Source organism: Saccopteryx leptura, chromosome 2, assembly GCF_036850995.1.
Source record: "Saccopteryx leptura isolate mSacLep1 chromosome 2, mSacLep1_pri_phased_curated, whole genome shotgun sequence".
NCBI lineage: Eukaryota > Metazoa > Chordata > Mammalia > Chiroptera > Emballonuridae > Saccopteryx > Saccopteryx leptura.
This window is the reverse complement of record NC_089504.1, coordinates 280,933,636-280,958,860: the sequence shown is the minus strand read 5'-3', so window position 1 is coordinate 280,958,860 and position 25,225 is coordinate 280,933,636. Positions and strand designations below refer to the sequence as shown.

The window sequence follows — 25,225 nt, the reverse complement described above, 5'->3', positions numbered from 1 at the left end:
TTTCTTTTCCTGTCACTTTCTCATAAAAAATAATCAATAAAAGAAGAGAACATTTCTAGTTTAAAGTGTTTGCATTTCTCTCTCTCTCTCTCTCTCTCTCTCTCTCTCTCTCTCCCCCTCCCTGTCTGGAAATATTTTCTTTTACGTATCTGGTTATCTCATTCCCTCACTTTATTTTAAGTTTCTTTAAAAAAATTATCTCTCTGGGAAATATGCTCTGACTGTCCTGTCTAAAACAGCATTCCCCATCATGTTGTACTTACCACTGTCTGATGGTATATTGAATATTTGTTTATTTTATTTTTGTCTTCCCCACTAAAATGTAAACTCTCAAATGAAAGAATTTTATTTTGTTCACTGTTTTGTCCCTAGGACAAATAACAGTGATTGGCACATAGTAGGCTTTTAATCAGTATCTATTCAATTTATAAGTGCAAAAAGCCATGATACTTGACTAAAATGTCGCTTATTTAGCTTTGCCCAACATATAAATGACTTAATAACTGAACTTAACCATAAGTTAATGTTCATAAAAGAAGGAGCCCATGACTCAGAGCATAGATTGTTCTAGTAGATAAGAAAGTCAGAAGAGAAAAATAAAACTGTTTGCTTAAGTAATGCCGCCACCTAAAAAAGACACAATTAATTTGTGATTAAGACGAGTTGTTGGAAAATTAGGCAACTGGCCAAAATGTTCTTGATACCAAAATACCTCGAAATTCTAATGCTGCCTTTAAAAAGAGCCCAGCTAATATCAGACTAGAGATTCAGAGATCAGGGGGGGAAAAAAAAGAAGTCTACCTGGGCTAACATCAGGATTAGAATGTTTGAGACTCATTAAAAAAATGAGAAAGAAAGTTTACCATTTGTTTTTTTTTAAATATTGAAAATATATCAAGTCTGAAAACAGAGGGCTTTCTGTGTTGTCTAATTGATTACATGAGGAATGCTGGTATTTTTACAAGGATAATTTGGGAAGTATGTTGAAATTTCTTTCAACCACACTAATGAATGAATACCTGACTGTCCAGATAATGTGAGAGATACAGACAAGAAAAAATGTCCTGTGCTGCATGAGCCCCTTGAAATTGTGTACAAAGAGTTGTGCTGAAAAGCATAAACACATTTTTCTGGTAAAACATCCAGAAATGTCATTTCTCAAAAAGGTCTGAGGTTCAAAAAAAAGATTAAGAATTACTGTCATACTGTCTATATTTTTAGACTAATTTTGATATGGAGAGAAAAGAAATAGAAATGATTCCTACTTTTACACTAGAACCCTCCCTCATCCCAGACACCTCCCGTGTGTCCCTAACCCAACACCCACGCACCATGGTTGCATTCAGAATACATTCAGGATTTGTAGAGAGTGGGGAAGAGAGAGGATATAGAATAAAAAAGAGAGTACCAGAAAAATAAAAAAGAAAGAAAGAAAGAAAGAAAGAAAGAAAGAAAGAAAAAGAGAGAAAAAGAAAGAAAGGAGGGGAAGAAGAAAAGAAGGGGCAGGTGAGAAATACAGGCTGAGTGGTTTGTGTCCACTCAGTCATGGGAAGTGGAATCAAAATTCAGTTAGGAAGAGACCCTGAAGCCTCAAAAACACATAAGAATATGAGGTAACAACTCTGTGTGTGTGTGGCTAGGGGACTTGAAGTCATAAGAACCTAAACACAAGTGGAAAAATAAGTGGGGACTTTAAAGAGGTTCATAAAACACTTCAAGGGGAGTTCCTGCTCCTGAAACATGCTGCTGCTTGATGAGTGTTTCCAGTGGGTCTGTGATTCAGTCACTCCTGTTTACTGAAAGGGTCTGGAGGGAACGTTTGTAGCTGTTCACACTAACTCACTTTCCTTCAAGGGTAATTCTATTACTTAGAAAGTAGAGTGATTCATGTAAGCCATGGATATTTTCCTGAAATCAGTAGCACTTAGCCAACCTTTTCACAAGATGGGATTCTACCATGATAACAGCACTCCCTCTAAACATTCGCAAGCGCTTGTAACATCTTGCTTACAAGTGCTTGTAGAACTTTTTTCTGATACAGAAGAGTCAGAACTTGTAAAGCCTCAAAGTTCCTATGGCAAGAAAGAAAAGATAACTTGCGTAAGGTTGCTTTTTAAAACCATAGTTCCACTAGCCATCCTGTTCCCATTCCTTAATGCTGCTGGGTCTTTCTATCTTAGAATGTGTGTACCTACCATTCTCCAGACTGAAATCCTGTTACCATCCTTTATTTGCCTGGTCAGCACCTCCTACCCTACAGGTCTGTACACTCTGCATCTCTCCTTCATTTCACTCACCACACTTTTAACTCTGGTTCAATGCCTGTCATTCTCACTTATAAGTTATAAGCTTTCAAGAGTAAGAACTGTGACCATTATGTTCACTGCTGTAATCCTAACACTTACTGGGGACATACTAAGGACTCAATAAATCCTTGTTGCTAAGAGAATGAAACAACTGAATGAGAAAAATGAATGAATAAATGAACAAATGACAACACAGAGTCTAAATTCTCCTCTTTCCAAAATCAGAATATACAGTCTTATTTTTATATCATTCCTAAAAGATATAATATGGAAGGAAGTATGGGATCCCTTCTCCCAGTTTCCAGGTGAGGGGATGGAAATGCCTTAGTTATGAACCTTAAGTTTCAGGTACAACAGACCACAAGACTTCACTTCTACATCTGTGCACTCATATAGAGTACTCTTCTGAAGTCCTGTAAAAATCCAACAAGTCAGATATATATATTTGGAAGTACATGAAAGAAACTGATAACATTAGTTTTCTCTAGTGAGGGGTAAGACAAATTTACCTTTATTTTATACCATTTTGTTGAAGTTTTATAGACCTACATGTGATATTCTTTCAATAAAAATCTAGTTAACAAAAAATTAAATGAAAACTTACACGATGAAAGAGGTTTCTATCCACTTTCCAAATTCTGAAACAAATATTTCCATATGCACTTTACTTTTTTCTATGATTTTATTAACTTCTCTTATCTTTTAAAAATTCTTTTTTTTTTTTTTTGTATTTTTCTGAAGCTGGAAATGGGGAGAGACAGTCAGACAGACTCCTGCATGCGCCCGACCGGGATCCACCTGGCACGCCCATCAGGGGCAACGCTCTGCCCACCAGGGGGCGATGCACTGCCCCTCTGGGGCGTCGCTCTGCCACGACCAGAGCCACTCTAGCGCCTGGGGCAGAGGCCAAGGAGCCATCCCCAGTGCCCGGGCCATCTTTGCTCCAATGGAGCCTTGCTGCAGGAGGAGAAGAGAGAGACAGAGAGGAAGGGGGGGTGGAGAAGCAAATGGGCGCTTCTCCTATGTGCCCTGGCCGGGAATCGAACCCGGGTCCCCCGCACGCCAGGCCGATGCTCTACCGTTGAGCCAACCGGCCAGGGCCTAAAAATTCTTATACTTCAATTTATTTCAATTAAATTAGAATAATCTCATATGCATCAATTATAGCTGGCACATTTACCATGGGACCTGAACACAAACTTGGCATTTCCTCCCTCCTTAAGCATAAGCTTATCCAGGTTTATTCATTGAGGCTTCTGGAGTCAGGCTGTGTGACTACAGAGAAACTCTGCTAAACTACTTTGTGTCTTTCTTTCCTTTTTTTTTAAATGAGAGGAGGGGAGATAGTATTCTGACTACTGCATACGCCCCAACTGGGTTCAACCAGCAACCCCTGTTTGGGTCCAATGCTTGAATCAACTGAGCTATTTTTAGCACCTGAGGCCATGCTTGGATCAACTGAGCAGCTATCCTCAGCACCTACCACAATGCTTGAACCAATTGAGCCACTGACTATGGAAGAGGAAGAGAGAGAGTAGGAGGAAAGGGATGGGGAGAGAAGCATATGGTTGCTTCTCCTGTGTGCCCTGGCCAAGAATTGAACCTAGGACATTCATACACCAGGCTGACGCTCTGTCCACTGAGCTAACCATCCAGGGCCTCTCTTTTCTTTTTAATAAAATTACAAAGGTAACAATAATTAATACAATTAATACATATCTCATAAGGTTGACCTGAGAATTAAATAAATAATACACATGAAGCACTTAGAACAGTGCCTGGTATATATATAATAAGTATGCTATACATACTGTGATTACTCATTCAATAAACATTTGTGGAAGAGCTCTCATGTACCAGACACTGTGTCAGATGCTAGGTAGAGGCTGTGTTTGTTCATTTTGCTTCCCCCATGCCTCTCATAGTGCCTGTCACATCATGTGTCTTTAATACATGTTGTTGAATAAGATGATCTAAGGTCAATCTATGGTTAAAACAAATAGCCCTGATGTCCTGATTTCCAGCCCAACACCGGAGACAGAGATAGTGATGGCATTACTAAAGCTTTTGAGAAATAGAAGTATCTAGATCTACATTTTGGGATAAAACGAGCCCATGTCTATTACATACACACGGTTAGGCCATGTCTAGAACCCACACACTTACTTGTCCCTTGGCCATCCCCCGTGTGTGCAAGGAAAATAAGTAAGTCAGAAAAAGCTAAAAACCATATGATTTCACACATATGTGGAGCATAAAACTGAGACTCACGGCCATAGATAAAAGTGAAGTGGTTATCAGGAAGAGGTGGATATGGGGAAAAAGTGCGGGGGAGGGAGTTAAGAGGGACAAATATATGGTGTTGGAAAATGATTTGATTTGAGTGATGAGTATACCACATAATCAACAACAGCTCAAGTGCTATAGAAATGTTCACCTGAAACCTATGTACTTTTATTGATCAGTGTCACCCTGTTAAATTTAATTTTCTAAATAAAATAAATAACAAAGGTGGTTGGGAGGACCTGCATGAAGAGGTAAAAAAATCCCACTGGGGTAGATTCATCAGTTGTAAAAAGGTGCCACTCCAATGGGGGATGCTGATAATAAAGAAGACTGCATGTGTGGGGAGAAATCTCTGTACCTCCTCCTCAGTTTTGCTGTGAATCCAAAACTTTAAAAAATAAAGTCTATTTTTAAAAGGTACCATTGAGGAAATGGAGTATTCACTTTATTGAGGGAAGGGACAATGGACTTCTTGATTTTTTACAGTTTTGACTGGGAATTGGAAGGTGAGCTGAGTAGAGATAGAAAGGGGAGGGGGTACTGATTTTATAAGAATTGGGCTTTTTGGTTGGGTAGATTTGTCATGGCTGACTTGTCCCACTTGCAAAGCATTTCTGTTTTGGTTTTATTGGGGTTTCACAGGGTGTGTATTTAAAAATAAAATCACTGTAAAAGTTTTGTGCATATTTCAGAGAAGAAGAAATGCAAGCAAGGGAGTTACTGTCAATTGAGTATATACGCCCTACAAGGCTGGGTTGTAACTCACTAACCAGTGACCTCCACAGCCTTCATTGGAACATCTTTCAGCAGCACCTGAAACTCCATGTGCCAGGAGGCAAGAAAGCACAGAGATGGAAAAGTCCTACCACTTGTGATAGTCACTAAGATATTCCAAAAATGGTGGAGTCACAAATAGGCTGCATCATGGCTATTCCTGTGATGGCTTCAAGTGGATTAGTTTGGCTTTCTGAGCCTTGCGCTCAATTATTCCTCTGAGACATCCAGCAACAAGAGCTATGAGTCTGCCTGACTCTGAGGAAAAATGGGACCAGAAAGGCCCGTTTCATTTGGGAATCTGAAAAGATAGAGCTCATGTGCAGCTCCTCTGATATTCCTAGCATATCTGGAGTTTTCCTGGAAAAGTCAATTATAGATGTGCAGTCTTGAAAACCCCAAATGCAAAACACATGGAGTCCCAGGATTTCCCCCCTCCCAAATGCTGCTTCTGCTTCACATTCTAACCAAAGTCCCAAGGCATTTAAGCTGAAATGAGATTCTCACCCCAGTACCCAGTGAACCCAAAGCTCACTTCTTGCTTGGCTTTTCCTTTCTCAAAAACCTTTTCCACAGCTCTAATACTACCAAACAGAAAACCTCAGATTGCCTGAGGGGGAAGACAAGAAAGACTCCAAATGCTCTGTTGTGTGACTGGCCCTGTACTGAAGCTTCCCTGACCCTGAGGGCTCCCCATGTGCATTTACCACGTATTGTAACCAGCCCTGGGATCCAGAAATCCTGGCATCCCCCCTCTTGCTGCCTTGGAATCTTCACTCCCATGAAAGTAGCTACGAGTACATCCACACAGTGGCCACTGTCTGTTGTCAACTGAATGCCTTGATTTTCACTTCTACCCTCTCTTCCCACTACAATCCTTGGTTGTTGGACCATATTTCTCATCCCTTTCCAAGGCAAGAGTATGAGATTTATCTTCTCCCAGAGCTCCATCTCCTCATCTCAGTCTCTCAACCTGGCTCTTTGCCAGAGGATACCAACACGAAACCAACCTCTCAATCAGTACTGACTGGAGTCTGTCACCCTGAGATGCTGGTCTAGAATGTGACCTGTGCCTTTCGTTTAGAACTCCTGGTTTCCTTGGAAACGAGGATTGGTGGGCTGTGCCTGGGAACCCAGGGGCCCAGGAACTCACTATGTTCCTTCCCCTTTGAAAGTGGCAAGTGAAAAATCAGAGCCAGTTTCTAAGGAAGAGGCAGCTGAACCACAGCCCCCTGCCCCTATGTCTTCTCTCAAGACATGAAGCTAGCCGACTCCATTCAAGTAATTATTCAAACACATGAACACTCACCTGTTTCACAGCTCAATTCAAAAGCCAGGGTGAGAAACAGCAAGTTCAAGGAGAGAAGCCCCTTGAGATCCATCAGCCAGTAAGGAGAAGGAAGGGAGTCTGGTGAGAGGAACCCGGCAGCTTGTCACAGAGGAAACAGCAGAGCAAACTCTTCTCAGGCAGTCCTGCCTCTGCTCTCTAGTTTATGCATAAGGAACCAGCAGGCTTCCTGTCTTACGGGACTTTTTGTATCTTGAAAATTGCTCATCTCCCTTCAGGCCTTAAATCACTTTGTTGTTCCCAAGAAGTTCGAGTCGGGTGATTATATCACTAAAGCCAGGAAGGGAGCTGTGTGGTCATTCTGGCCAAACCTCAGCTATGTGCAGAAATGTGCTCCCCTTGTTAGCTGTCTCCAGGAAAGGGGCACCAAGTTCCCTGGGCAGTTCCACCTGATAAACTCATTTTAAAGTGCAAGGAAAACATTAAGTTTTTTCAAACCACCTCAAAATTGGAGTTAGTTATTTCAAAGTGGAACTTGGATGACGTTCTACAATTTCAGAGAACACCTCTACATGAAGTCAGGTGTTGGGGTCAATGTCACAGAGAGATGGGTGGCCAAGTACAGATCAGTTGTCAGAAATCCAGCTTTCTTGCTGAACACAATGTGGTAGGATTTAGTGAATCCTATGGTATGTTTGGAAAGACCACTTTTATTTTTCAGCTTTTGTCTAAAGGTACTAGAATTGACAAAAAAAGACCACGTGCTTTTCCATGAAGTTTTGCTATAAAAATGAAACACTAGAAAGATGTTATTACTGGTGCTCACAAGGAGACTTTGAAAGACAAAGCTAGTGTTTTTAAAGTTCATTTTAATAAGGACTTTAATATGGAGAGTTGTCAAAGTCACTCTCAATGGGCCTCTCTAAGATTAGGATAATAAGGTAATAAGAGAAATAAAGACTTTCTTAGACAACCAAAAATTGAGGGAATTTGTTGCCTTGTAAGGAATGCTAAAAGAAGTTCTTTAGGGAGAAGAAAAAATAATATAGTTCAGAAACTTAGGTATACATAAAAAAAGAAAAAGCAACAGAGAAGGATTAAGTTAAAGTAAAATAAAAACATATTTTTCTTGCTCTGAATTGATCTAATATATAACACATTATTTAAAATAATAGCAATAATGTATTCAGTTATGTGTGCTTATGTTTTTATGCTTACATGTGCTTGTAATGAGTGAAATGAATAATAGAAATGATACAAGGGATAACAGGGGAAAATTAAGATTGTTATTTTTTTATTATAAAGTACTCACACTACCAGTGAAGCAGTATAGTGTTATTAAATGTGCTTGGATTAGTTGTAAATGTATATTGCAATATCTAGGGCAACCTCTAAAGAAAAAAAAAAGGATGTATAACTGATATACTAAGAAAGGAGAGAAAATAAAATTATAAAAATGCTCAGATCAAATCACTAAAGGCAGAAAAAGAGTGCAAGGCAATAATAGCAACAAAGTAAAGATAACAAATAGAAAAAAATAACAAATATGATAAATATTAATTCAACTATGTCAATAATCACTTTGAATGTCAATGGTCTAAATGAACCAATTAAAAGACAGAGATTGTTAGAGTGGATTAAAAACAAGATTCAACTATATGTTGTGTACAAGAAAGCCATGACACATATAGATTAAAAGTAAGCTGATGGAGGACCTGGCCAGTTGGTTCAGTGGTATAGTGTTGGTCTGGCTTGTGGATGTCCCTAGTTTGATTCCTGGTCAGGGCACACAGGAGAAGTGCCCATCTGCTTCTCTATCTCTCGCCCTCTCCTTTCTCTCTATCTTTCTCTTCCCCTCCCACAGCCAAGGTTCTAATGGAGCAAAGTTGGCCTGGGCACTGAGGATGGCTCCATGGCCTTCACCTCAGGTGCTAGAATGTCTCTGGTTGCAACGCAGCAACACCCCAGATGGGCAGAGCATTGCCCCCTAGTGGGTATGCTGCGTGGATCCCGGTCGGGCACATGCGGGAGTCTGTCTGTCTGCCTTTACACTTCTCACTACAAAAAAATACAAAAAAAAAAAAAAAAAAGGACAGATCCAACAGGCAGAAAATGAGTAAGGACACAGTGAAAATATTACCAATCAACTAGGTATAATGGATATCTATTGACTACTTCATCCGACAATAGAAGAATATATATTTTTCTCAAGCTCACAAGGAACATTCACCAAGACAGACCACCTTCTGGACCATAAAATACACCATAACATATTTAAAAGAATAGAAGTCATTCAATGTCTATTCTCAGACCACAATGGAATTAAACTAGAAATCAATAACAGAAAAATAACCTGAAACCCCTAAATATATGGAAATTAAACAACACACTTTTAAATAATAGACAAATCAAAGAAAAACATTTCAACAGAAATTTAAAAATATTTTGAACAAAGTGAAAATAAAAATACAAATTATCAAAATTAATAGGATGCAGGAAAAGTAGTACTTAGAGGGAACTTATAACATTGAATGTATATATTAGAAATAGAAAGACCTAAAAATCAATAATCTAAGCTTTTACTTTAGGAAATTGGAAAAGAAAAGCAAATTAAATCCAAATTTAGCAGAAAAAAGAAATAATAAAAATTTGAGCAGAAAGCAATGAAATTGAGAAAACAAAATCAATGGAGAAAATCAATGATCTTTGAGAAGATCAATAAAATTGATACTAGCCACATTAAATTATAAAAAAGGGGACAAAGGACACAAATTACTAATATCAGAAATGAAAGAGGAGACATCACTAAGAAAGCCCATGGGCATTCAAATGATAATAAGGAAATACTATGAACAACCTTATGCCCAGAAATTTGATCACCTAGATGAAACAAAATAATTTTTTGAAAGACCCAATCTGCCAAAACACACAAAAAGAAAGACACAATCTGATTAGGTATATAATTTATTAAAGGAATTTAATCAATAATTAATAATTTTTCACATCAGGGAACACCAGTTCCAGATGGGCTTTTGGTAATTCTACCAATCCTTTAATGAAAAAATTATACCAATTTTCTAGAATTTATTTCAGAAGACAGAAGTAGAGGGAATTCTTCTTAAAGAAGAAGCACATGATTATACTAATAGATGCATAAAAAACATCTGACAAAATTGAACGTTCATTCATGATAAAAATTATTGGCCAGCTATCCTTCACTTGACAAAGAATATCTACAAAAACCTACAGTTAAGTCAAAAAGTTTGTGGTAATCTGTTATGACACCTACAGGAAACTAATATGGGACCTGAGGGGTAAAGTAACTAACCCAATGTTCACAGTTATATGTGGTACACCAAGCCACTTCTGTTAAATACAAACAGCAAACTTTGATAGACGAACCACAAAAGATACACAAATGATAATGCTTAGTATTTACTAAGCCATTTTCAAAAGCCTACACATTTATACTCTTATTTGATTTTTACAACAGCTCTTGAAGGAGGCAGAGCTAGTGGTGGTATAGGCAGGTCCTGGACCAAACTTGGAAACATTGACTCTGGGTCAAGACCTCTTACTCTTTTCTTGGAGTATATTCTTATCCCCAGAAATATTCAAGAGGGTAAGGAGGAAGGAAGTCCCATGAATTGTATTGTGTAGATGCCTGGGACTTCTACTTATGTTATCCCACTAATCTTTAACAGTGAAAAGTGGGAATACAGTAATTATCATTATTTTACAGATTGAAGTACAGAATTGCCAAATCACTTTTCTAATGGTTCAGAGCCAAAAAACTAAAAATAATTGAATTGAAATCCTGCATTATCTGACTCTAGAGTCTGTGATCTATTCATTTATCATACTACTTCCATTACACTGGAGAAGAACTATAGCCAAACTTCAGGTTCATGTTGTCTAATAGCCAATTTCCCATGAAACATTACCTTTAGCACAGACAAAGGTAAGGACAACAAAAGAATCCTGGGTGAACACAATTTCCTGCCCTTCACCTTTACCATCTGTGACAAATAGTACTTCCTCACTGTCTCTGACCAGAGGTCCTTATAACATGAAATAGCCCCTCCCCCTGTAGGGTCACTGAAGGGCAGGCCAGACCATTTGCACTTGGAACCCATTTATCTAGATAAGAAAACAAAAACAAAATGAAAATACAAAATTTCCCTAAACTCTGAAACATCTCCTAGGAGACCTGATCACAGAGCCTAAAATTGGTCTGGGGAAAGCACTGGGAAAAACACTCTGAGGTCAGCCCTGTTGGGTGAGATGAAAAAGCCTACAGGGACAGGTGTCTGATATGGGGGCTGAGCAAGCCAGTCAACCAGACAGCCCTGTTGTGGTCTGGGGTTGTAGGGGTTGAGGGGAGTTGAAAAAAAAAAACACTCACAAAAAAACTAGGCTATGGGGTAGCTCTAGCTCTGACTCAGACCCAGGTTTTATCCAACATTTTTACCCCGAATGTTCATGCCAGCAAGTCACCTGCCTGAACAAATGGATGTTCTAAATAATCTAAGCCCAGAGCGGGGAGCTAGGAATATGGCTCAGTGTGACCTATGAAGAAACCCACTCGCAGTGCCTTCTGGCCCTTACCTTGTCTGTGATGCTGAGACTGCCCATTCCAACGTCCTCACCAAGTTTTCCACCTTACTGACCTCTCCAGGATTCAGATCCAATTCATAGAACTGGAATCTGGATGTTGGGAAGAGATATACATGGTATCTGTAATCTGAGGATTTTCTCCCCAAACTTTTGTCAGTTCCACTGATGCTCCTGTCATCCTTCCAGACCCCAGAGCCAAAGTGTAGGCTCTCTCCCCTTTTAAGTCTTTCCCTGGACTGATCCTAAACTTCTCACATCCCTGCAATCTCCACAGCACTCTGAGAAGCATTCCTGGTAGACTTAAGGGTGCTTCCTAGTATTCCTCAAATTACCCTACATGACAGCGATGTAGTTTGCCAGCCTGCTTTCTACTGCCTTCAGCTTCTAGAGAAAGGGAAATGCCCACTCACTTCCACTCCTAAGAAGAAACAGGGTTAAGGAACAAGGTAAAGTTTCTGTTGAGTCAACAGCTCTGTGTACCAAGTATTGCCTCCCAAAGCACATCTGATTTACCTGTAAATTATGACAATAATTTACAAAGTACCCTAAAAATCCTAGATAACCACTGTCAGCCTGATCTTCCCTCCAAACAAAACTCAAACAAATATCTCCTCTTCAGCAATTCTAGAAGGTTCTTTGTCAAATCCTGAGCACTCTTCCTGCAAAGTCTGGCAATGACCAAGATTCATTTCTTTCTTTCTGAGTAGTTGTCATCCCTAACCAACAGTTACTCCCCTGCGACACAGGGACAACTGGGGAAGTAGCACAGCATGTTCCATGAGGTCATTCAGTGATCCTCTGAGATGCTTATGAGTCATGTATGAAGGCCAGAACAGGAATTCCTGTGCTGTCATGCCAGTGACCTGAAGTGAGTCCAGGGAAGAGAGAAAAGCTAAGATACTTGAGCAGTTTGGAAAACCAAGCTATGCACTAGAAAGCTTCAGGGAAAAATTCTAGCTGGAATCACTGGAGAGAGCAATAAATTGTGGGGTAGTCCCAAATGAAGCACATGGAGAAAGTCCAATAGCTTCCTCCTCTCTACCCACTTGCCTATCCCATCACGAACCATGAGAAAACTATTCCATTGGCTTAAAATATGGCTCTAAAAATCCTCTAATGATATAATAATAAAACGACTAGCATATTTACTTATCAACCACTTAAATGACTTTTCAGAATCCTTTCTAGTTAAGAGCAGGATATTTAGGAAATGGGATTTTTAAATATTAGAGTTTTGTCCCTTCTTTTTAAAATTGCAAATGTAACACAACATTATAGATAGTTTTTTTAAAAATAAAGAAAAAAAATTCATAGTTTTCTAAACTTGTCACAAGTGCTTTCAAGTTTTCAGAACCCTGACTCCGTGGTTGGGGAGACCTGGATTCAAGTCCCTGGACTGTTATTTATAAATTATGCAACCTTGGCCTGACCAGGTAGGTGATGGCGCAGTGGATAGAGCACAGACTGGGATGTGGAAGGACCCAGGTTTGAGACCCCGGGTTTGCCAGCTTGATCGGGGGCTCATCTGGCTTGAGCAAAAAGCTCACTAGCATGGACCCAAGGTCACTGGCTCGAGCGGGGGGGTTACTCAGTCTGCTGAAGGCCCACAGTCATGGCACATATGAGAAAGCAATCAATGAACAACTACGGTGTCGTAACGAAAAACTGATGATTGATGCTTCTCATCTCTGTTCCTGTCTGTCTGTCCCTATCTATCCCTCTATCTGACTCTCTCTCTGTCCCTGTAAAAAAAAATCATGCAACCTTGGGAAAGTTATTTAATCTCCCTAAACATTTTCTCAGCAGTAACATAGTTAAGATGAGGAACCATCTCACAGGGCTGTTGTGAGAACTAAATCACATTAATACAAGCAAGGTGTTCAGCACAGTGCCCGGCATGTGGTAGTCATTTTTTATTTGGTGTCTATCATTTTCATAATTTCCTGAAGGTGGGCATGAATGATTAAATCATGAACCTCATTTAGCTGCCTCTGGTGATGCACAGGAAGTATTAACATGTGGTCAAGATTAAGGACAATCCTAGGAGACCTGGAACAGAATGCTTCAGGAACCCCAGATACAACATCACCCCTTGGCTTCTCCCTAAGAGGCAACAGTAGCTTTGCAGCATCAGCTGAGAGACAAAGCACATCACAGGTCATTAAAAACTTTTAGAATTGAAGACAGAGAGATGGATTTTCTGTATTAAGTATTTTAAAGCTCTGTTATAAAGGGATTGAAAATTCTCAGCCAAGATTACCGCATTTCATAAAGAAAAATATCTATGTGTAAAACAACAGAGACAATAAAATAAAATATAAACTGTAACAGAAAACATGAAACAGAATGAAAATATAAACATAACTGATTGGCTACATTAAATTCAGTTTCACAAAATCCTTGTGTGAATGAATTTTAAGTCAATATGAAAATCACACAGTATAGCAATTGAAGTGATTATAAATTTTAACTGTAACTATATAAAATACTTATAAGGTTCTCTTTCTGTGGGGTGAGTTTAGTAACCTCAACTTATTATTTTTCTGTATTATAAAATTTTAAGTAAAATAATGCCTCTGGGTATCATCATAAATATACACCTGATAGTGGGGGAAATTTTACCAATAATTACAGTCATGATGCTGGTGCCCAGGGGAAGCTGTGAAAGTGATGCTCATCACTGAGCAGTAGCTTAAGAGAAGTGTGTTCTTGCCTCAGTAGGCTTTTCATTCTATACGCACATTTGTAACTAAAATGACTGGTGTGTATACACTTTTGTGTTCTTTTAAAATTTAACATAATTCATAAAACTGTATATGTCATTGCTTAGTTTTTGGTTTGTTTTAGCAAGATAGATAGAGAGATAGAGAGAGATGGAGGGACAGACAGGGACAAACAGACAGGAAGGGAGAGAGATGAGAAACATCAGTTCTTTGTTGTGACACCTTAGTTGTTCATTGATTGCTTTCTCATATGTGTCATATGTGTCTTGACTGGGGGGCTCCAGCCAAGCCGGTGACCCCTTGCTCAGGCCAGAGACTTTGGACTTAAGCCAACGACCTTGGGGTCATGTCTATGATTCCAGGCTCAAGCTGGTGAGCCCATGCTCAAGCTGGCGACCCTGGGGTTCTGAGCCTGGGTCTTTAGCATCCCAGCCCGATGCTCTGTCCACTGTGCCACTGCCTGGTCAGGCCCATTGCTCACTTTTATAAGCAGAGATTTATTAAGGAATATTATGTTAATTATTTTGCTTTGAAAAGAGAACAAATGCAGATCATGAGATTGTTAAAAATGTTAAGTTTTAGAAAGTATTCTACGGGGTGAAAGAAGTATAGACTGTACCCAGAGACAGAGGCTTCCTTTCCTTCTATTTCTAAGTTTTGCTTTGTTAATTAATATAACAGAGCAGGTCCCGTCTTAAGAAATTTTTCTAGAAATGAATAAGTCAATTAAGAGGAGGCCTCTATTTCTGCTGTAGTGTCTTTAAGAAGGATGGCTTATAGCTTCTAGTTATGATGACAGAACCATGATAAAGGCCATTAAAATGTTGAATCTTGGTGTCATCTGAACGCCAAGTGGTTGGGATATTAAATCCTGCATGCTCAGATACATCCTGAGACCCAGCTTTTCCTCAGCTTTTCTTCCAACAGGAGCTTCTGCAGCTGTTCCCCTGCATCCCAGAGTGTCCACTCTTCCACCTAGAAGAGACTTCCACACTGAGATGGAGGCCTAGGAGAAAGACAGCCCTCCACCTCAGAGGAGGGCTTCCTGTGTTGCTTACTAAACTCTTTGAAATCTAAGAATCAACTTTAAGAGCCTGGGTTCTAAATCTGATTGTCCACACAGGTGTGTTAGGTTATGGGCATGGAAGACTATGAGAATTCTTCAATAGAAACTATCTTCCCCATGAGTTCTGAATCAGGTCTAGACTTTAGTATTATTATCCCCAATTCAGAGATGAGGAAACTGAGGCTTTGAGAGGTAAATTACCTGTCTGAGGCCACACAGTAAATATGATGCAGGGGGAACACTTGAATATAAGCTCTCCTACTTCCTGCCACTCTGGCCTGGGATACGTGGGCGTAGCAAAGCCATTATCAGAGTACTGCATATCCAGGGCCAAGATGGAGAGACCAGAGGAAGAGAATAGCTGTGGCCCAATGCAATTATTCTGTCACATTCTTTCTGAGCTCTGTGTCCCATATCCTAACCTATTTATCATGAAGTATCTATGATTCTTTATTTCCTGACCACTTTTTGGGAACTGACCTTAGGCTTTCTCTCTCCTCTTTTTTCTGTCTTGTTCCCATGAGCCCTTTGAGCTCTCTGGTTCCCAGGCCATTTCTGGCTACTGGCACAGCAGGTATGTGGTTGCTACCTCGCTGGCTTTTTCAGCTATCAATTTTCCATAAAGCTCCATCCTGAGCTTGCCATAAGCATGGTCTTGCTCACTTTATTCTTAATTTCATATTGAAGCTTCTGACACTTGCACTGTCTGTTCTCAGAAATACCTTGCTGGACCTTAACTATTTGGCCCCACTATTGCTTAACTTTAATTCTCCCTCTAAGGATTAATGTGTGTACAGCTTATACCGTCACTCAAAGTATCTAAGGGTTCAAGCTTAACCTTATGCTAATAAAATTTCTTCTAATTGCAGAAGTATATGTTGCCGAAGAGAAATAGAGTCAGAAAAATATGAATTAGAACTACAGAAGCTTCATCCACTACTTGTATGACCCCAGATAAGTTTGTTGGTGAAACTTTATTTTCTTATTTATAAAATAGTGCACTATAAGTTGCCTTATGTAGTGGATGCTATGATGTGCAGCTCAGATCTCAGAGCAGCAAAGCAATCTCTCCCCAGTTGCTGGAAGACTTGGTGGCTGACAGCTCTCAGCTGAATCCTTCTTCAGGAGCTGCCCTCGGCCAGTTCTTTCCCTGAAAGCCACCCTCATCTAAAAACTGGTCAATAAAAGGATATAAAAGTCCAGTCACCTTGCCTTGATTTGGAGCAGCCCTTAAGGGTCATCCCAGCGCAGGGCTCCTTGTGGAATCAGCTGAAGCCTTTGTTGCAATTGTATTGAGTTCAACTTCTCCCTCTGCTCAGTCCTATGCTTTTCACTTCCCATGGGAGTTAATTCCACACATACTTCCCAGTAAACTTCCTATACACACATCTCCATTTCAATCTTCTTTGGGGGGAGCCTAACCTAAGAGATCTCATGTATTTTTGAGTATTAAAGCCACATAGTGTCTATAAAGTACAATATTTGATACCAATGGGCACTCGGTATTTGTTCCCTTCTCTTCACCATTAGTTTGTCTTTCATCATTCCTAAGAATACTTGGCCTACTGAACTCTGATAGGAGACAATGTTCCTCTTTCCACCTGATCAAAACTTTTCATATACAAATAGTTACACAATCCTTGGAGAGTTGCTCCTGCTTTTGATGGGAGCCATGGAAAGCTTTAAGCAGATAAATTCCCTGATTATATTTCTGCTGTAGGAAGATTATTTTGGTCACAGTGAGGGAGAGATTTAGGTAAAACTAGAGGCTGGGAGATGATTAGAAGTTTCCAGTAAAGAAGTGGCAATAAGTTGAGAGAGAAAGAGATCCATTGGAGACATTCCATAAGTGGATTTGGTAGGGTTTGATGACTGATTTGATGTGAGGTGTGAAAAAGAGGGACCTATTTACAATGGCCTTTAGACTTATGGTGAAGTCTCTAGGCATATAGCTATATCATTCTCTGAGATAGTGATAGGGAATCCCAAAAGTGAGAGATTTGGCTTTAGTAATAGTAGCTTTTTAGTTGTAACGAATAGGGGATATGTCAGGTTTAGGAAATAGTTTATCTGCTTGCTATTCTCTCTTAATGGATCCTTGGCCTTTACATTGAAATGCAGTAGGTTTACCTTTGCAGGAATGGTGGGAGTTGGAGGGGCTTACATGGGGGAGGGACTTGACAATTAGTGGGGTTTAAATCACAATGGTCATTTGTAAAAGCCTAGCCACAGGATTTAATGTGAAAAGTTAAGGCCTATAAATGAATTAGAAATTTAGTACACCAATCTTAAATCTTTACTTTGTTGCCTAAGAAATACAGGGAGATCTCTTGCAGAAAGTTTCCAGAAGCACCAGATGCTGGCCGTTCAGGAGCAACATCAGAGACACCAGATAGACCTGTGCCAGTGTCAGAGGTACCTTCCAGGGAGCCATCTTTGTGATCTGGACTTCTGCCTACCGCACACTGCTACATGACTAATTGCATGCTCTATATGACTTACTAACTTCCCAAAAGATATATAAACTGGCCAATAAGCCAAGATTGTTAAGGCAGATTTTTAGACAGGAATCCCCTGCCTTCTCAAGTTGCTGCAGTTTGAATTAAAGATGTTCTTATATCTACTTGGTCACTGTCTTTCATGAAATTTGCAAAAAAAGGACAATGGGCAACATGAATCCTGGCCTGTTCCAGTAACAATTAGAGGTATAGGCGGGAGAGATGACTTTGAGACAAAATTGGGAAAAAGCATCTAAGATTAGTTAGTTGGCTTGAGATATTTATGGTATATCCAGCTGGAAATTTCCGAGGAGTATTTGAATATATGACGAAAAGTATAATCTGAAGAAAAACAACAATGTAACACCTTAAAAACCACCTCTTTAACTCCCTCCTTTCACCCTCAGAAAGCTAATAAGTTAACACCTCTGAGGGATTTACCAGAGGACACATGACCAGTTTTTGAGAAGCCATGACCAAAAAGGTCTCTTGGGTCAAGGTCAGTGTACCTGCTCCCTGACTGACTTTAATTTTGCTCTATTTATATTCATGCTTTCCCCTGTCTTACAATGCCTGACATACGGTAGGTGTTAAAAATGTTTGCGAAATGAACATACTACTTATAACCATTCATCACTGAAATTATGTCTCAGCAGCATCTTGGAAATCATCAGACCTAGGGAAGTCCTATTTAGCCACCAAATTTGCATTTCCCCAGGTATTTTTCAACCTCTCTCTACTTCTAAGAGTAATAAAACCTTTGTTGTGCAGGTTATACCCAAAGGCAGGCTTTGTGCTGAGTCCATAGACCTGAATAAGATTAATGAAAACAAAAAAAAACTAAAAAAAGATATTATTTTTGCCACTTAGAACATATAATCAATTCCTTCTTATTTTACAATAAGAAGCTTAGGCTAAAAAAAATCTTGTCTTGATTCAATCAAACTAAAGTCCTCAGCTTGAGAGAGAGGAGGGAATAGTATAAGATACAAGAAGACAATTAAGATGTATTGAGTGCTTTGTGCTGGATGATTTACTGATGCTCTCTCATTTCATCTTGGGAAAAGATTATCCAGTTATTTCACATTTCACACAAGGAAACAGACTAGAAAGTTTACTATTCCTGAGGTTCTAAAACTGTCAATTGGTGGGTTTGAAATTCAAACCCAACACTGGCTCCAAAGGTTCTGCTCTTTTTTTTTTTTTACCATGAAACCTTCCAGAGGCTTCCATTGTGGTTCCAGATGTTAAGTATAACACTTTAGATGAATATGTTCACTCCAGTGTTTCAAAAGATCTTTAAGTGCCAACAAGTTCTTTAATGTTGGCATCTTTGCAGGTCTTGCAAAACTCAGCAGTCTGGAGTTTGAGAGAATCCCGGAGACCCTTACGAATATAAGAGGGTAATAAATCAAGCCCAGTGATTATTAGCAGATCTCAAAGGAAGGAGAAGGTATCTTTGACTTCTATCCTAAACTTTGTTAGTCATTTGTTACATGGCCTTGGGCATGTCACTTTCCTTTCTTGGTCTTCCAAGATTAAAGAAAATACCAGGAATTGTGAATTTTGTAGGCTTCCCTGCTAAATGATTTCCAAATCCTTTCTGTTATAATCAGCTCTATCTCATGGGGGATGGAAAGAAGTGATGTGTGGAGGAGGAAGAGATTCTCATCTTCAATAAGTGGTTTCAAGGCTTTGGAGAAGCAACAATTAATTTGTATCTTGATAAATGAGTAGGAGTTTGTTAGGCAAACTAGGGAGAGAGGGGAGATTCCAGGAAAAACAAAAGGCCCCGGGTGAGTTTGGGGAACTGCAAGTAGTTCAGGAAGGTTGCAACACATGCTGAAAGGGAGAAGTCAAATTAGAAATTAGGCATAAGAAATCCACGGAAGCCAGATCATGTAGGGATCAGTAGTAGCCTGTAGGCCTTCTAAAGAGCCGATCAGTGGAAGATTCTAATCATAAAAATATCAAACATTTATATTTGAGAAAGAGCCATCTGTTTGGTATTTTTGCTCTCTGCCAGAGAATTGCACATCAGAGGAAAGATGTGTTCCTGCCGCCTGGGAACTGGAATGAAAAGACATTTGTGGGGCAGAGCCCTGCAGAGCCACAGACAATTTATAGCCTCTGCTTATGTGTTATTCGTGGAAGCTTTCTTTTCTTCTTGATTGATTCAACAGAAAAATAAGAGAATTGTTATTCACCACCTCAAAAAACTGCAAAATTCATTAATTGCATCTAATCGTTTTCTGACAAACACCCCCCGGGAAAAAAGCCTTTCATTATTGTGTGATTTTCAGTCAGATCCAATAAAGATAGTCTGGCAAATGGGACCCTTCAAAGAACCAGATAAATCAGATAATGATAGTTCTCTGGGAATGAAGTTTTAAAGGAGGTCAACCCCTTTCTCTTCCTTCCATGGCTGCAAGGCTGTTGCTTTTCACCATGATTGTATGCTGTTGGTTTTAAAGGCAAGAGAGAGATAGAGAGTGGGATGAGACTAAAACAAGATAAAATGTAAGTAACTGTTTTTACTGAAATTTATACATTTTTCTTGAATAAATACCCCCTGAATTGCAGTAAACATTTTGTTAATTTAGTTAATGTCTAGGACTCTGGAAAAGTTGATTCTGATGATTTGTTTTTATAGTTTTCACATTGCTTTTATGGACAAGAGAATTTTGGAGGTCCTTTGCCATTATTGCTAACATATACATCTACCGTGTGTGTGTGTGTGTGTGTGTGTGTGTGTGTGTATGTGCACATGTGTGTGAAATTCTCTTTGTTAGGTTAAAGTCTCATCTACTAAGGATTAAAATCATTGTCATAAACTTTTTACATTTTTATTCATTGATTGAAGTGATTGTATGTTTCCCCCCTCTAATTGGCCAATGTAATTTATTACATAACTATATTTTTAAAAGTTAAACCACTTTTTGGCCATGGCCGGTTAGCTCAGTTCTCAGTTGGTTAGAACATTGTCCTGAAACAACAAGATTGTGAGTTCGATCCCCAGTTAGGGCACAAACAGGAAGCAACCAATGAATGCACGACTGAGTGGAACAACAAATAAACTTTTCTCTTCCCCCTTTCCTCTCTCTCCCTTTCTATCTCTCTAAAAAAAAAATCAATCAACAAATAAAAAATTAAGCTCTGGCAGAATAGCTCGGTTGGTTGCAGTGTTGTCTGGAAGCACAGAGGTTACCAGTTCGATTCCCTGTGAGAGCATATACAGAAACAGCTCAATGTTTTTGTCTCTCTGTCTCCTTCTCTCTGTCTCTCTGTCTCTCTCTCTCTCTCTGTGTCTCAAAAAAGAGTTAAACCATCTTTGCATTCCTGGGATAGACTTTATGGTATAGCTTATTATGTTAATGAATTTAATACGGTAATATTTTATTTATAATTAAAAATTATTTATTCATTGATTTAGAGAAAAGAAAGAGAGAAGGGGGAAGGAGCAGGGAGCATTAATTCATAGCAGTTGCTTCTCATATGTGCCTTTACTAGGCAAGCCCGGGGTTTCGAAGCAACAAACCCAGGATATTACAGGTTGATGCTTACCCACTGTGCCACCACAGATCAGGCTAGTTAGAATTTCTATTTTCAAGTGAAGTTGGCCAATAAGATAGGAAACTAAAGAAGAATAGCCATCATTTGGACAACTGAACTCAGAAGACTGTATCCATCTCATGACTTCTGCATGCAACAGTTGACTATAACTTTTAGATGGTTCCTCTTGGGGAGTAGGTAAATCCATTTGAGGCTACCCATGGTAAATCAGTTAAGATTAGAAATAGTGTGAGTTTAAGAAACCTAGGAAAGAGTCTCTTAAACAAGATACATGCTTATTATTATCTCAACTAATAAAAGACAAGTGGTAAGTAGTTCAGTTTGGTATAATGATTCCTCAGTTCCTCAGATGTCTTTAGGATATGATGATTCTATCATTCTCTCATCCTTAGTTTTTGGCCTTGTCCTCATGGTCCAAAATGGCTATTCAAGTTCTATATATTCTTTTTTTTTTTTTTTGTCCCAGGCAGCAGGATAAAGGAAGAAATGGAAAATACCTTCCTATTCATTGCCAGAAATCCCTGGCAATTTCTGCTTAATATCAATGGTTAAAACTTAGCTATATGTAATAAAGTTGGAATATACAGCCTTTAGATGAATGACACCATGTCCAATTAAATATTAGAGTTTGTTAATTTGTGAACAAAGGGAAGACAAGGGTTTATTTAATAAGCCCTTAGGAGTCTGGCCACTCAGAGAATGGTTTAATTACATAAGAGGGACATCTTTGCAATCAGATGTATGGGAAGAAGGTAAATTTGTGTGTGCTTGTGTGCACATGTGCTTGGCAGTCAAGGAGAATGAGGTAGACATTTACCAATGGATGTACTCATCTTCTTTTCTTTGAGAACAGTGTCACAATAAATCTTATCCCTCTCATATGTTAAAAGTTAATCATAAGTTTCTTGATCTAAGTCAGGGGTCCCCAAACTTTTACACAGGGGGCAAGTTCACTGTCCCTCAGACCGTTGGAGGGCCGGACTATAAAAAAACTATGAACAAATCTCTATGCACACTGCACATACCTTATTTTAAAAAACAAAACGGGAACAAATACAATATTTAAAATAAAGAACAAGTAAATTTAAATCAACAAACTGACCAGTATTTCAATGGGAACTATGCTCCTCTCACTGACCACCAATGAAAAAGGTGCCCCTTCCGGAAGTGCGGGTGGGGGGGGGCTGGATAAATGGCCTCAGGGGGCCGCATGTGGACTGCAGGCCGTAGTTTGGGGACCCCTGATTTAAGTGCTAATTGTAGACATATGTTTACTTTGTAGAAATTTATTGTGTCCTTTTTAGTATATGTGTAATATTCTAATAAAGAAAGATAATAAGAGATGGTCTTGAAAAAATACTGGCTTTTAAGATTTTGTCTCAAATTCTTCCCTAGATTTTTTTTTCTATTTTAGCCACAACACTTTGAACCTATTTCTCTCTCTTTTATACAGAAATATATAACTATTTAATATATAAATGTTTATATTAATCTCATTATTATATATAAACACACAATAACATTTATAGAAATATATACATTTACCAGGATCATTTCTGAGGTTCATAGGTCTACATCTAAAGCCTTGATATTACATTAATTATCTCATATCTAAAAAAATTTTATAAAATAAAGCCAATTTAATATCTGGAGTTTTTCAGGGAAATATTTCAAGGTTCACAATTTGCTAGCTTACCTCCTTTTCCTGCAGAAAGTTCACATAGAACCACTTCTATCAGCACTTGTAAATTCCTTGGAAGTTTTTATATAGCAGTGAGAGCAACCTTTCACAAACCTAGCCATGCTCCTTCTTTGCTGCAAGTCCATCAATAGCTTGCCAATATCCTTAGGATAAAATTCCCAGGACCCTTGTAATACATGGTCTCATTTCTTGCCATGTTTTCTCTAGCTTTTCCAGATATATAGGTCTTTCTATCATAATCTCAGAGTGGCAAGCTTTTTCTCCTTTTCCTAAGTTAGTGTTTCCTGAATTCAGTTTTGTGTCTGGTACTGGTGCAAGGCAGGAGGAGGTGGAAGGTGGGAGCTAGGATAGTGTTTCTGTAGGTGTTGACCAGAGATCTGTCTGATGCTACAAATAACCATCTTTGATTCTACCTGAAAATTTATGAGAGGCTGGGCTGATTCTCCAGCTTCACCAGAGTCTCCAGAGCCCACACAAGGGATTGCAGAGGGGTTACTGGCCAGTTTCAGAGTAACTCCTGCCTTTCCAGTTTTTCTCAAAAAAAGAACACCCACCTCTGCCATGACTGCATATAACGTCCTATACTGAATTGCCCAGTAGATCTCAAAATCCCAGGGAACTCTAGGAGAAACAGTGGTTACAGAAATTTGCATGTGAAACTGAGTGTCACAAGTGTGGAAAACAACTAAAAATGATTCATCTTTATGGGGCAGGCATTCTAACACTTTGCTTATTAAATCTTGATACCTCTATGCCAATGTTTGCTTTTCTCTCAATTCTTGCTGCCCTTTTAATCTTTTCTCATGTTTTGCATATACAAATGTCCTGTCTCTGGCTTGGTGGTGGTTGAAATTTTCCTTTGTTGAAAGTTGATTTTGGAGTCAGGAGATCTAAACTCTAGGGTGAGAGAGAAAATGAATCCACATCAATATGACTCTTTCTACTGGTAAAATTTTGCACCTCAATGTCTCACTAGTTTTCCTAAGAAATAAACAGGCCTCCGTCATATTAAAAAAACCAGATTTTTCTCATTGATCTGATCTTGTCTCTTGTCAAATTAAAGCCTCATAATCATTATGCTAAGAATTATTGAATTGTTATTTTTTTGATTATTCAAGAACTGGTTTATTTTTCAAGCACCACCACTCAAGATGGCTCTCCATTTGCCATCTAGAAATGTGGCAATCACTTTATTTAGCTATTTTTAAAATTTACACCTCTCCAGCAACCCATGAGGCAGATTGCTCTGGAAGAAGCATCTTCCTTTTTTCTTTTTTGAGGACACACACTCTCTTTCATACACATTCCCCTGACACTTCAGTTTTCAGTCTCTGGGAGGGAAGTTCTCTCTGATCCTCAAAAGTAGATCTGACCTTTCTAGTTTACATTTTCTCAGTCTTCACTAGCTCCTTTATCTAGCAGTTGTATTTGATGACGCCTATAGCATTATCGTGAATGAAATGTAATTACTAGTTTTCCTAAGGGTGATCTTTCAGGCTAGAATATAATCTGCATGAAGGCAAGAGCTATATCTGTCTTACTGCTCTATCTAGAATGGTGTTTAACTCATAGGAATTGCTTAATAAGGACATATAACAGTGTTTTAAATAGTCTGAACTTGCTTGATTGGGAGCTAACACCCCCACCCCCACCCACATCAAGACTATGTCAAATATGCCTTCCAGCACTTAAAGATGTTTTGGGAAAATCCCTCAGTTTCATTTTTATCACTTCTAGTAATTTAGCAGTACAGTTTGATGTAAAACTCCCTTTTAACCTCTTCCTGGCACTCCAGCCCAGGCTTGTCTCATTGTCCAAAAATCTATAATAGGCAGGGAGGTATGACCTAATCTTTCTCCCTTCCTATTTGACCTAATCTAGTTCCAGATTCTCAAGTGATTTAGGGCATAGCAGAGAAGGCCAAACTATACCTCAGTTGCCTGGTTGTTGTTGGTTTTCTCTGTTTCTCTGACTAATACTGATCCACAGTGGATGCCTTCTCTGATAGACATCTGGATATTGGCTCATTCATGTAGCACAGGTGTGAGTGTTTTGGGGGCCACAGTAAGTTTAGTGAGACTGGAGAGCTCGCCACTGAAGAGTGCTGATGTGGGAGATGTTCTCTGGCTTGCTTTCCTGACACTCTTTCTGCTCAGCTCCCACCGATGATGTGCCATTTAGCCTCTACATTGGAATCTGCCTACCTAGTGGCCAGGTGACAAAAAAACTGAAGCCTGACTACCAACTACAGTGTCCTCTGTAGCAACTTCAACATCTTTCCCGTGCCAAGCAGTGAGTGTACAGACTGCTCCCCATCTCACTCTAATGCCATGTTTCTACCTTTGGGAAGATCAATGACTCTACTACCCAACCAGGGAGAAAGACTTTATTT

At 39.2% G+C, this 25,225-nt stretch overlaps 1 protein-coding gene across 1 annotated transcript in view; it reads right to left on the bottom strand.

Moving 5' to 3' along the window:
• Positions 1–6,809, bottom strand: part of SLAMF1 (signaling lymphocytic activation molecule family member 1) — a 68,238-nt gene extending 61,429 nt beyond the window's left edge. Inside the window, exon 1 of the mRNA XM_066366076.1 lies at positions 6,676–6,809. Within this exon, the coding sequence (XP_066222173.1) occupies positions 6,676–6,748 (73 nt within the window). The 5' untranslated portion in view covers positions 6,749–6,809. The remainder of the gene's footprint in view (positions 1–6,675) is intronic.
• Positions 6,810–25,225: the final 18,416 nt, after the last annotated feature.